The following is a 13,849-nucleotide window of genomic DNA, read 5'->3' as shown; positions in this document are numbered from 1 at the left end:
CCATAGACATATAAACCGTAACCGTCGGCCGTTACTCGTGTATGTATTGTTCGGTCACCAAACGAGGGGTCTAATGAGCTAATATGCTAGCATGTCGTTAGCTTCACTCCACTCACTGTTGTCATGGAGCGACATGGTTCTGTCGTTGAAGACATCTCCACACTTTGCATTGAAACCTCTTGTCTTCTATCAGTAGCCTACTGAGGTTTAGACACTGCCGTTGGACTAGGGGTGTAATAACGAATTATTAATTAGACATTAACAGTGCAAATTATGGAGCAAATGAATTGTTGTAGCGTGTTTTAATGGTTTCCTTCCCCATGTACAGCTACCAGGCGACTAATATTTCCTGTACAGCCTACTTCCAGGTTCCTGCCGATTTCTGATCTGACTTTAGTTTTTTTTAAAAGAAGGTAAACAAATGGAAAGTAAGTAACTTAAATACTCTATATGTGTCTGGGGTATTTCCAGTTTGTGTGACTTTACTGTACTTATCTGCATAAAGGACAATGTGTTGCTTTCTCCACTGCAACTACTTGACTACTAAAAGCAAAACAGTGGTGTGAATATTCGTAAATGAAAGTAAAAGTAGAACTCACTAAAGCATGATGCAGGAAGCATGGGACCACTTTTATGTGATGTATTGTAAAGATGATAAATAAACTGACAATGGGCAATAACAGATAGGCCTATAGTTTAAAATTATATTATATTTATTATTATATTTTTTAATTATAGTTTTAAATTAAAATGTTAACTTGTAATTGATTGCCGGTGGGAGTAAAATGTAAAGAAAGAATGTTAAAAAAGCACTCCAGGTGTTAGATGCAAGGTAGGCCTAGTTGAGTAACATATTACCCTCTGAAATGAAAGTATAAAGAAGTAGTACCCGACTGTACTCAAATATACTCTTTGATTAAATGTATCCTCATCTGTTTTATCAGTTTTTATTCCTACTCCAGCACAGACAAAAATGGTCCGAATTCAGGCTAGAATGACTATTTTGTTTCTGAACATGTAGGGCAAGTGCACATGTTTTTCTAAACGAAGCTGCTCTGCCTCAACTGATTCATCCTTATATGAGTTGGAGAGGAGTCAGGGCAGAGATAATTAAAAGGAAAGAATTTCACACTTGAGCAGTGTTTTCAAGTGAGTGAGCAACAAAACGACCTGCTTGAGCAAAGACTACATGACATTCCCCTAAGTACGACCTAAGTGTGCCATGTTAAGGTTAAAACAACAAGACAAAAATGTTTTAACCACAACATTTCAATCTAACACTGACATGAGTCATCCAAAGGTGAAATCAAATCAAGTCATCCAATTAACCCTAACCCAAGTCCATTATATTCAAATAGATAAACCGAAGGAGGCAAGGCCCACTGTTTTAATAATAAAGAGTTTTTCCAAAATCAGGTGCTTGAAAAAAGGCTACAATGACAAGTATTTACCACTAAGAGGAGCTACAACCCTATTTAAGGCATTGTTCAGTATAGCAGGCACATGAGCAAGGCTGGAGATTACCCAATAGTTACATTTAATCCTACAGATGCACTCCCTAATATGTTCAAGGTTTAATTTGTTTATGAACAACATCACAGAGATCACAGCACTCACATTAAATTCAACTGACTACTGACAACCTAAAAAACAAAGAATAGATTTTTTTTTTTTAAACACTTTATTTCACAGTAGGATTATATTATACATATTCTAGTTTTTAACTATTGATTAAAAATCACTTCAAACCATAGCATGGAAGACCAAACATCTGGACAGGAAGCCTTACCCTTCTGCTGCATTTAATTTAGCTTAACAGGCCTTAATCTATCCGATTTCTGTTGCTTTGTGTACAACTCCAGACAGTGCCCTTATTCTCCTATAATGGTGCCCCAGGTGGTAAACCAGTTGTTGCTGTGCCAGCAAGTGACTGAGCTAAGAAGAACAATTCAAACTCATTAATGCACAGCTCCATATAAAGTAATTTAAATTTGTTGTGGCTCACTGACAATAACAACCAGAATCATGGAGTATACACTGTAAATGCTGACCAGAAGGCAAGCAACCGTTAAGTGCTACGTGGTGTGCCCAGCATTCAGATTTTCCATTCACTCCTTGTACGTGTTGTGTAATCTATTTGAGACGTGAGACGCATTTTGTTGTTCATCAGAAAACATCTGAGGTATGTCACCATGTGATGTCTGTGTTTATTGTATAGAAGCACCACTTGACCCAGTCAAAAGAAATACTCTCTTCAATGTTTTAGGAGGACACACCAATTAAGCATCTGCTTCCTGACAATTTTACCATCTATGGATTTCAGTTCTTCACCATCACACGCCTGTTTCCAATTAGCCCCTTGAGGCACAGACTGCAAAAGACTGTATGGCCCATTCTAGCTAGGGGTAAAAATAGCTGTTCACACAACTTCTAAGAGTCTGGTTACAAGACTACCCCAGGATTCCTTTTGAATGAAATGGGGGGTCAAAGTAGGATATAGCTAATGGTTGTGCTTCCTGTTTAAATTGGAATACTTTAAATCCTCAGAGAAGTGTGGGTAGCAGAGGGAATAAGCATCTGAGAGGGGCCCACACATGTCTGAGTCTGAGAAATGGAGGCTGAATTCGTGGGTGAGTATGGCAGTTAAATGTTAAAACAGAGGAGGGGGAATTCCTGCCTTATATGACTCTTATTTCATTGAGCTAAGAGACAAAAGTAGCTATTTAGTTTCAGTAAGAGTTTACACTGCTGTTGCGAAACTGTGCCACGGTCTACAATCAAAAGATGGTGGTGGCGTTATTCAGTCAGGTTGTCTAATTCCTGTCCAGCCACATGCTCAAACATGCTGTGATGATGGGAGCGGGAATCTGCTCTGGCGGCATAGTCATTATCTCGAGTATAGTATGAGTCACACAGCTTCCTTTATTCCTCTGGGGCCTTAGGAGTACAATATTTTTAAAACGTCAGCATACGGGGGGACTTTCAATGGCAGCAGAAAATAATACCATATGACGAGCCTCCTTTGCAATGTCGCCCACTTTTAAGTAAACTATTGGAAAGGGCAATGCAAGCACTATGATGTAATATATCAGGGCATGTTTGAAACTGAGGACAAAACAGTGAATTATATCAGTGGTATAATCTGCATAGTTACCATATGTGCCTGCCCCCTTTACCATGCTTAGTTTCATGTGAGCAATGAGTCTATTTGTCCTAGAATGACCCAGAGTGTACAGCTGCCCATTAGTCAGTGAGTTCCTATAAGACTGCATACATACCTATATATATACAGTATGTATGACATAACAGAATGGGAATGTAAGTCGTATGAAGTATCTTACAGCCTGTCACATACTACACAAAAAGTCTGGACGTGGATTCATGAATTCTTAGAGCCAAAGGACCAGAGAGGAGGAACAATACAGTTTATTTGAAAAGGAGGCTAGAGATAAGCTGAGTATTTCACACAGTTGTCTGTTTGCCTTGTCCTCTTTCCTTATTTGAACAAAAAAGGAGCTCTTTTGTACTCTGATGTAATCCCGCCTACACAGCACGTCAGCAGACAACCATACAGTATGACTACTTATATTAAATTCTGTTCATTCACAAAAGCAAGGTGAGATTGTTCAGAATTGAGGCATTTCTTACTTTCATAAATCCAAAAGTGTGATACGACTGGACAGTTTGAGGTTACAGTGCCTCATGGGACTGTGTAATGAAATACCAAAGAACTGCTACTGTACTGGAATGTGTGAACGTGAACGATACTGTGAATGAGGTTGTACTCAGAGTTACAGGAGACAGATTGTCTTATTCAGGAATGAATCATTAAATCTGCGATAAGTCACGAACCTGTACAGTACCACCTATAGTCCCAGACAGGGTGTTGAAACGTATCCAGTCCTGACCTGGACAGGGGGACAGACAAGGTGGAGGAGATGGTTGTCTCATTCAGTCAAAACAATCTGAAACTAAAGAGATGAGGGTAGACTTCAGTAGAAGCCCCTTTCTCTCTGTCACCCACTTACATACTTGACTACACTTTTTTGAATTTTCTACTGAGCATTGCATTATAACTAGTTTAAATACATATCCTTGGTTCCTATACAGTTTAACTGTTAACAACCATACACGCAGACTTGCAGTCGCCTATTGGCAGGCTTTGTATTGACTACCAACCAAACATAAAGTCTAGTCATACCAGCAGCTCTGATAGAGTATAAACACAGTGCATTTAGATGAATGCTAACATCCCACAGTGACAGTCTTAACCCGCTGATGTTAATAATGTGTTCACTATGTTCTCAAACGTACCCATTGTGTTAGCATGGTGACACTATCTAAGTAGAACTTAATGCACAGGACAACTCAGGCTGGGGGGGATGTCATTCATTTTACATGTATTTTGCCACAGATGTTTTAAATAAACTTAAGTTTTGACCCGACTGCATGAATCAATGTCTGTGTCAGATCTTTTATCAATTCATCCAGTAGTTAAGTAATTCCTCCTGCGGCGCGGGAATCATTTCTCTAAGGAAAGATAATCATGCAGTCATTCTTTCAACATTATGCTGTTCTCTTTCAGCCTGGTTCTCCACCACAAAGACAACCATTGAACCAAGAGCAAGATTAACAGAGTTCAGAAGATCCATGGCACTCTTCCCACTTTGACTCACCATTAATCAAATAACATAGCCAATATGTTTCACGTTCTCTCTTCAACACTTACTGATCTATTGGCAAGACACAACACAAGATCAAAATATGTAATTAGGTCACTTATTCCTGCACTGGTTTACGAAAACAACTGTCCAGTTTAAAATGTTAATTGCAAGGTAATGGTCACTTCATTGTGGAACTAGAGGAAAAGTCAGGAGCTATGTGTTATGCTCTGGAATATCAATGTGTGTGCCAAACTCTGTGGTTATCCATTAAATAGTTGTGGAGATACTTAATTTAATAAAGAGGTCCCAGGTGGTGGATGGACCAACCAAAAGCTACACATAATCCCAAAATGAACAATTTTTAAAACATCCTGAGAAATGTTATGGTCCCTGATGACCGAAATGGGCAAGTACAAGTAGCCTATGTTGTTATCTTTTGGGTGCTCCCATGAGTAGTTGCCATATATTTGATTTGGCAGAGATTGTACACTGGGTGCCCTTCTTGACACAAATTGGTTTGGGGAAAGTTTGGTATCAAACCATCGACCAAGTGAATGTCAGCCAACAGGGTCTACCACACCCACCCCTTAGCTTCATGTGATCAGTGAGAGACCATAATCTGCCACAGGAGGGATGATTGTACTTTTCCATATTGGTACATCTTCTCAATGTCTTGCTCAAAGCAACCACCCAGCTCTATGTGTCATAGCCCAGAGAAAATATCATTTGAATATAACATCATACGTATGCCAGCACATGCAAAGAACTCCAAGGTTGTACCTGATGTTTCTCACCTCAGGCACCACCTTTTTCAGAGCATTTCCACATGGTAAATGTCAGAGAACTTCGGATTCTTCCTCTGAGGCAGTGAACTGCAAATTTAACAATGAAGCAAAGGGTTTGTTTCTTCTTCACAATTATATCCCAGATGCTCCCTTTAAGCAAACACACGTTACAGATTTAGTACATTTAGTACAGTTCATGAGATGGAATCCAGATGTGAAACGTGTTTACCGAAGAGCAAAATTCAGTTGAAGAGCTGCTCGAAATAGTTTGTTATTCTCTTTCAATGTGTTTTGCATGTTTGCACATCAGACAAGACACATTTTGCATGTGTTATCAAAAACTACAGAGCCTTCCCCCCGGCTATCCACTAAAGTTGAGTGAGACCAGTGTTTGTGTGACCCTTTCTGTCATTTTGGTTTTGGTCATATTCTGTCTTAGTCTGTACATCTCCCACAATTATGCATGTAATGGACAATTTCCTAAATCTGCACTCTATATTTTCTCCTGGTTGATGTAAGTTTCCTACATAAAACTACAGTACATAAAACAGCAGATAAATCTGTACTCCTCTCTTCAGTGTTTATTCTTATCTCAATAATTTATTGTGTCTTCCCACTAAACCCTTACCCTGTGAACACAGTACATCATTTGCCTTTGTATGAGGTTGATTTATATTTATATGAGGTTGAAGTGCAACTTCTCAAAACCTAATTTTGCTTTAGGGTTGCACCCTCTTACTTGGTAAGAAGCAAAGTCCCTGCATATGTGCTTAACAATAAACAGATCCAAAGGAATTTATTATGAGAAAAAAAAAAGCAGAAGTTGTTGGGACTTGGTTGAGATTTTGTTTGTGTAATCCTTTGGGTTTTGTAACTCAAGAGAAAAAGAGGCCCCAGTCAGTATTTTTCCTCTCATCTCTTCAATGCGGGCACTTGGAATAAGAAAGAACGCGCCCACTTTGCCAGCTTCACCCCATAAAAGGACGAGAAAAGAGAACGCTTTTATCGTTGTACTCCAGCTTGTCACAATGGTGGCTGCAAGGCGGTGGAGGGGCCCTATGATAAACACAACTGCATGCATTCTTCACCCCCCGCTCTCAAAGGGGACACATAAACACACAAAAGCGACCTCATGTCCTGTTCATTCCACAAGAACACCTGCAGAGCATGTGGGCGCGTTTAGCTCTTAAAAAGTCATCAAAAACAGACAGTTACACCTACAAGTTACACAAACACATACTGCAACAAGCACAAGCCTGCCTCCAAAATTAATATGCAGAGAAGCAGGCATGACCACACACACATTTCAACACATTTTTATCGCAAGAATTCCTTAACAAAGACTAATATGCGTAAAGATGGCTGGTTGGAAGCCCTGTTGAGAGAGACGAGAAGGAGGCGAGAAGTGAAAAAAGACAGAGTATGAAAGAGTGAAGAGGGGAGGGAGAGGCACTGAGCGGAGAAAAGGAGGGGGTGTTGAGGAGGAGGAGGAGAGTCTGAGGGGAGCAACTTAAGACGGTGAAATCTGAAGAGTGAGTGAGCACACGGCCAGAGCAGACTGACTGGAAACAACAGAGACTTCAAACACTTTAAGACTTGAAATATCCATTCATCATCATCATCAGTCAGGTACAGTAAAACTTTGCGAACACTTTTCTTTGTTTTGCTTTAGTTTTCATTCACTTTATCCATGCTGTGATTTGTGTGTTGACCAGACACAAACCACTGGAACGCTGACATGTTTATCCTTAGAGATTCAGTCATCCGTATCAGCATTTTAGGGCATGAGGGGGAAAAAACTGATTGGAGTTATTTTAAAATCAACCAGAGGGTAAACTGAAACCATCTTATTTCTGATTGAGCTCTGGGTTCCCACAGAACTCATCTGGCTCGTTGCCAGGAGAAAATGATGAAAGTGCTGATGGGGTCACCCCAATAGTTGTATCTTTTCTTCCACTCAGCATTTATTTATCTAAAGCTGTTTATAGGATGGAAACCAAAACACTATAAATGTTTGATTATACATGGAGATGTTTCTGAGCCATGAAGTATGGTGAAATAGCATCCTAGTGACTTAAATCTGGCAAAATACCTTGCATCTATTTCCACTTTCAACAACCTTTTTGTTTTTCTCTTCTTTGACATATCCGAATAAAAGGGAGGAAATATTTACCTCATGTGCCATGGATTACTGCTCTTTTGCTGCAGTGACTAAGTCCTTAATCATGTCAGCTATCAGCAGTTCATTTCGGTTTTTGTTTCAACCTTTGTGACTGATTTTTAACAGCTACAGCTCCATGTGAGACACAATCATTTTGTTGTTATCATTATTTCTTCTCAGTGAATGGATGAACTTTGTGTTAACAGTGTTAGTGATTTGTTTATTTCTGTGTTATTCCTTCACTCATTTCGTCACCAATTCTTGTGGAGTTGTAGTAAAAAAGCAACTGGACTTCTTCTTTTTTCCTACAACTCCTCAAGGATAAGATGACCTGGATGACTGAGACATAGACATATTTGTCACCACTATTTTTAGGTAGTAGTACAGTAGCAGTAAGTCTTTTTCATCTGTTCTTTCTGTCTGTAGGGATGGCCTCACTGTGCAAGAACCTGGTTGCACTTCTTCTTTTTCTAATTGCCTCACCACTTCTCAACAACCACCACTTCATTCAAGCTGCTTCTACTTCTCCTACCATCACTCTTCCACGAATCATATTCATTAAAGGCGTGGGCTCAAATGATGATGATGGCGAAGATGACAGCTTTGGTGGCCGCATCTCCCCTACTCCCGAAGTGCTGTCTCGTGTGATTGTTCCCAGTGAGATCTGCAAAATCAACCCCTGCCTGGAGAATCAGGAGCCCTGTGAGCAGATTTCAGCACGGACCAAGTGCCTCTGTCCAGGGATCAGTGGGGCTGATCTGCCTCCTCGTCCACCAGACATCCAAGCACTGCTGCCAATCACTGAGGGGGATAACAAAGGGAAGGTAGAGGTGCAGTGGTGTGCACCATCCTCTGTTGTTTCTGGATACAGAGTAATGTTGGAGGATGAAGATATATTCTTTGACTTTGGAGATGCTCAGCGGCGAGGTTTGGTGGGATCTTTGGAAGTTGGGACCAGGGTGTGTGTGGAAGCGGTAAACAAAGCAGGACGCAGCACCCCCGCCTGTAAGCGGTACGACGCACCTAAATCTCCTGAAAATCTGCTTGCCTGGGTCATAGGTGGAGGAGTTGCCCTCCTGCTACTTATCATCATAGCAGCTGTGTTACTGTGGAAATATAAAGTATGTCGAAAAGGAAAGGAAGACTCTGCTGATGGACTCGGGAACCCTTCTTACAGCACGGAGGGAACTCTGTAATCCAGACAGTGCAGCATGGACAAACCAACCCTGTTACAGGCCCCCTGAGATAGAGGGGTTGGCACAGTGGGGTGATCACGAACAAAAGCCAAACAGTTCTGGGGTGGTCTTGTGATTCATTATAGAATGACAAAGTTGTTTACATTCCTGTTTCAGGAGTGGATATGTGACCAGATTGGGAGAGGGTGTAATGTTTTGGGAAAAATACAAACAATAGGCTAGTTCATTGTGTTGTTTTCTCTCTTTTTTTTTTTTTTTTGATTAATACTACAGGTTTATTTGCTGGCAAATTGTCCTCTGTAGGTTTAATTGTAGTGAATTCAATTGTAAATATTGTTTTTAGGATGTAGTTACTGATTTAAACTTTTGTAATAAACTAACAATTATTTTAATAAAAAAATGTCCCATGGGTGATTTTTATTTATTTATTTTTCATTTTCGCTTTCGCTCAAAAGGTTTTGCATAGGCCTAGATTGTTTTTAACATAGAAATGGGAGACAAATTAAAGAAAAAGGATGATGGCAAACCGGCAGATCAGTTTAATGAGAAGTCTGGGCTGTGAATCTCTGAAACAGACAAGCTGCAAAATACTTTGAAAAACTGCTCAAGTAAAGGTAAACACAAAAAGGTAACCCTAATTGTTTACTTCACCTCTGTTTAATTCAAGTGATTATAGTATAGCCTATTTTCAAAACAATTAGGCTAATGGCATCTTTGGAGGCATCCTCACTTAACTTTTAGTGCCAGTTATTACAGTAATGTGCCAATGAAAGTTCTACTTTTTACTCGTGTACACTTTTATATGCATTTTTTTTCATTGCAATATAGTTATTGTTATTTAAGTGAAGCATCCACCTCTACAATACCTTCTCTGGAGGGGGGTCTGGCGAGCGAGACTACCCACAACTACTTTTAAAGACTTTTATTTTGAAAGTCTTGAAACGACACCGCAAGAAGGTTATCTAATTGGCTAGTGTCTAAAGTCAGTCAAGCTAAGCCCCGCCTTCCCCCCACATCTAAGCCAATAACGTGCCTCCGTACAATATGAGGAAGACGGTTCTGTTCATGCTCTCGTCTCTTCAAACGTACAGTAGGATGGCGAGCACAGGTGAGTCCCTTTTCCAACCTGTCTGGCTTAGATAAAAATGATTTAACCAACTGTACTCTATTTGAATCTCCTGAACAACTTTATAAATCCTTCATTTTGGAAAAGAAACCTGTGTTGCGTTAAGTGGTGATTCAGCACTTCAGTTGAGTTAATGAATAAACAACAATCCTTGCTAAAGTGGCATTGCTACTATTTGTGTCAACGATTGTGATTGCTTCTGTAACTATCTCACCAATTTGATACATATTGAGAAAGAAAGCAAGAAAACCATTAATTCTGGTAAGATATTGAGGTTTTCCTCGCCAGTTATAAATATGACAGACTCGGAATGACTCAGCAGACACTAAAAAAGTTTTCGATAAGGTCAATCCGGGAAGCACAAGTGCCCTCAGAAAATGCAGCCAGGTTTCCTAAGCAACAGACAACCACTTCCAGTAGCTGACTCCTACACTAAAGTGATAAACCTGATAAGTGTGCATACCGTAACCTGCTTTATCAAAGGCAATGGGCTCAATGTACCTTACTCCTAATTCTTTTACCCACACACACACACAGGCACTGGTACACTGATAAGAAACAGTACAAGTGCCAACATGAGGGAGCAATCTTCAGGAAAGGAATGCAGCCCCGAAGATGGAGAGGATGTCATGGTTTTTATTATATGTATTATTATTATCATCATCATCACCCTCTTGTCCTGGTCCCAGATCTCTATTTGCATCAAATGTTTGATCAAATCCCCAAGGTAGTGCTTGGTATCCGTCCCCTTGACAACTGTGAACTGGGTTGGAAAAACTATTCCCTAGAGTTGTGTGACGGCTGGTGCCTCAGAAAACATTGCACAGACTGAGGGAGGACTGGATCATTCCACTAAATTCGGCTTGCAAATGTCCTGCAGTCCGTCAAGAAACTGAAATTGCAAAGAGGCTGATTTCAACAACAGGACAATGATCCAAAGCAGATGTGAAAAGTCCAGTGTGAACTACTTGCCCTCACAGTCTTCTGACCTGAACCTCACTGAAAATCCGTGGGTAGATTGCAAACATGCTGTGTGTGAAAAACAGTGTAAAAACATCTGAGAGTGTGAAGTGATCAGCTGAAGAGTCAGTGAAAATTCAAGAAATATCAAGAATATTAAGAATTTCAGCTGCTACAAAAGTAAGCTGTTATCTGTCAAATAGGGAACTACTACATCAGGTGGCCAAACCTTTACACATGCCACAATTAAACAAATTTACATGGGAAAAAAAGTGACACCCCATTAACAGTCAGAGACGAGTAAATGTTTTTATATCCGTCACTGCAGGAGTTGAATGAATTAGTTATTTATTGTACAGCTGTACACTTTATCACCATCTGTATAACCCATTATGTTCTTTATTATTGCTTTGCCACTAAAAACAGACTCAGTAGTAATAATAATGATAATAAAAAATCTGACTTTTCCTTACAATATTAACATAGTAGTCCTTTGTGGCCAAATAAGAATTCAATTGAACATGGTGTGTGTTTCCAACTGTGTAAGACTGCACAACTTTGTATCATTTTGGAGAAAAAAACTTGTGTCGAGTTCCCACTAAGTGGTTATTAACGCTTGTTTAGTAAATGAATAAACAACAATCATTGCTAAAGTCAAGTGGCATTACTACGATTTATACTGTGTGTTGAGTTCGTGTCAACAGTGTGTCATTTTGTAACTATCTCACCAAGCAATCTCATGGAAGTTTTCAACATGACACCTCAGACTTCCCTAGCCTTCAATGTGCTGTGTCCTCTGTCATCACCAGCTACGAAGGAAATCTCCCTTGGGGAACTGAAAGCACTTCTGGGAAAAAGCCAGAATCTCCTCCTGGTTGATGTTCGCAGTAAAGAGGAAGTGGATAAAGGACAGATTCCTGGATCCATTCACATCCCAGGTGAGCGTCTTTTTAATTTCACAAAATCTCCATTAAGTGAAATAGAACGGCTGAAATTCACACTGTGTTAACCACTGTCTCATTCTGAGCACTGATTTTCCCTTTTCCCCTCATTTTTTTCCTATTAGGTACGGAAGCATATTGCATTCACTTGAATTAAAAAAAAAACAAAACAGTTTTTTCTGAGTAATTTATTTTTTTGGTCTGTTTTTCGAGGTAATTATTTCTGTGTTTCTGAGTAATTTATTCCTTGGTTTGTTTTTTTGAATATTTTTTTCCGACTAATTTTTTCCCCTGTTTTTCTGACTAATTATTTTCTGTTGTTCGGGGTAATTTTTTTCTGACTTAATAGATCTGTGATGAAGTGGAGGCTTGACTGCAGCGGTTAAACGTTACTTGCAGGTGGGAGCTTCTCACGGGATTTTGAAATCTCGTTAAGTCAGAAAAAAATAGTCAGAAAAACAGAAATAATTACCCTGAAAAACAAACCAAAAAATAAATTACTCAAGTGAATGCAATACACTTCCGTACTATTAGGATACACTCAGACCAAAGTTCTTTTGAAGGTGTTGTTGTGTAGCCTTGAAAAAGCATTTACTTGAGTGAAAGCACTGTCTGGTTCTTCTAATCCCATTTCTCAGTTGCTGTCTGTTGTATGTCCATCATCTGCTCAATCTCAAAAATGCTTCTTTGCTTCCTCCCTTTGTATCATTCAGTTGACACAGTAGAAGCTGCGTTTGCAAAGGAGCCAGAAGAATTCAAGGCCACGTATGGAGTAACCAAGCCAGCGCTGGATGCTCCAGAGCTGGTGTTTCACTGCCAGATGGGCAGGCGAGGGGGAGTGGCCACAAGCAAGGCCCATGAGCTGGGATTCATGAAGTAAATACTATTTATAATACACACAGATTCACAGACCATCTTGCTTTTATCTATCACATTTATAGCCCTAACTCTGATGTAATAAGTAACTATGTTATGTCTCTCTTGTGTTTCAGTGCACGCAATTATGTTGGTGGATACAAGGAGTGGTCCGAGAAAGAGGGGAAGTGATTAGTGCTGAAGGAAAGTCTCATGTAAATGTACAGATGGGTGACAAGTTAATGGAATAATCCACATGCAGTGTCGTGGTGAGGTGTTGCTCCACCTTGAACCTCCTTTAAATGCTTCATTGCTTCCCTGTCATGTGTTTTCCAAGTCTCTAAAGTTCACGCAACATTTGACCAAAAGATAATGTCTTGGGAGAATATTATTCTCCAATGTGATTTTTTGATGGTGGTTTCCCATAGATTATTTGTTGAGTTGTAACATGGAGACTGACTATGAGGGCCATTAGCGATGGGTTGACTTGGCCTCATTGAAGCATTAAGGCTTTCAAACCAACTGTGTCGACTTGGGACACATAAAAATACCACAACACATTTTCAAACCCAATGAGTCCTTGTTCCCCATATGGAGGCATTGGTGTTCATCATGATTGCACTCATTCATTTCTCCATGTTTTTCCTTTATTTTCTCACCAATCTGTACATCTAAGTATTGATTGTGAAAGCTTGATAGACAAACTTGAGAAACATTTTGCTCTTGTATTTGTTATCTTTTGATACTGTTTTGTTTTAACAGAGCGCACAATGTACAAATGAATTCAAATAAAACAATACGTTATTTAAATCTATTTGAGTGGATCCATTTATTAGTGCAAAACTAGAAAAAACACTTCTTCCTTGGCAAAAAGACGTACACAGCAATAGCATCAAATAAAGGACTAACATCAAAGCTTCAGAAAAATGGTGCTTCAGTTATAACCAATATGGAACAGGGAATAGTTTGTTTTTTTATTCTTTCATAGTCCAGGATTTTTGTCCCAACAGACTTGATAAGACTTAATAGTGCGCAAGAATTTAGCATATCATCTTACTATTTATTTTAATGGACAAAAAGGTAACGTGTGGTCAAACACTGGGGTTTTCTCCGCCAAGCTTAATATCCAGCAGTGTGTCCCAAAACAATAATATTAGACCA

General features: G+C 39.5%; 2 protein-coding genes across 2 annotated transcripts; both read left to right on the top strand.

Moving 5' to 3' along the window:
* Positions 1–6,843: 6,843 nt before the first annotated feature.
* On the top strand, positions 6,844–9,216 carry LOC146979692 (LRRN4 C-terminal-like protein). The gene is made up of 2 exons (XM_085789679.1): positions 6,844–7,078; positions 8,037–9,216. Exon 2 carries the CDS (start codon positions 8,039–8,041, stop codon positions 8,804–8,806), a length of 768 nt encoding a protein of 255 aa, XP_085645805.1. The 5' UTR covers positions 6,844–7,078; positions 8,037–8,038; the 3' UTR covers positions 8,807–9,216.
* A 626-nt stretch (positions 9,217–9,842) lies between these two features.
* Positions 9,843–13,212, top strand: tstd1 (thiosulfate sulfurtransferase like domain containing 1). Its single transcript, XM_085788720.1, has 4 exons — positions 9,843–9,914; positions 11,702–11,830; positions 12,547–12,709; positions 12,826–13,212. Exons 1-4 carry the CDS (start codon positions 9,851–9,853, stop codon positions 12,878–12,880), a joined length of 411 nt encoding a protein of 136 aa, XP_085644846.1. The 5' UTR covers positions 9,843–9,850; the 3' UTR covers positions 12,881–13,212.
* The last annotated feature ends 637 nt before the right edge of the window (positions 13,213–13,849 follow it).

Source organism: Trachurus japonicus, chromosome 10 (assembly GCF_045865225.1).
Source record: "Trachurus japonicus isolate A0001 chromosome 10, Traja_1.0".
Taxonomy (NCBI): domain Eukaryota; kingdom Metazoa; phylum Chordata; class Actinopteri; order Carangiformes; family Carangidae; genus Trachurus; species Trachurus japonicus.
The sequence above is the reverse complement of the archived record's forward strand: the minus strand, read 5'-3'. Positions and strand labels throughout refer to the sequence as shown.

Coding starts and splice junctions, on each gene's coding strand:
- tstd1 (XM_085788720.1), top strand. CDS start 9,851: ATGAGGAAGACGGTTCTGTTCATGCTCTCGTCTCTTCAAACGTACAGT. Junction 9,915..11,701: donor CAGTAGGATGGCGAGCACAG/GTGAGTCCCTTT, acceptor TGTCATCACCAG/CTACGAAGGAAATCTCCCTT. Junction 11,831..12,546: donor TGGATCCATTCACATCCCAG/GTGAGCGTCTTT, acceptor TGTATCATTCAG/TTGACACAGTAGAAGCTGCG.
- LOC146979692 (XM_085789679.1), top strand. CDS start 8,039: ATGGCCTCACTGTGCAAGAACCTGGTTGCACTTCTTCTTTTTCTAATT.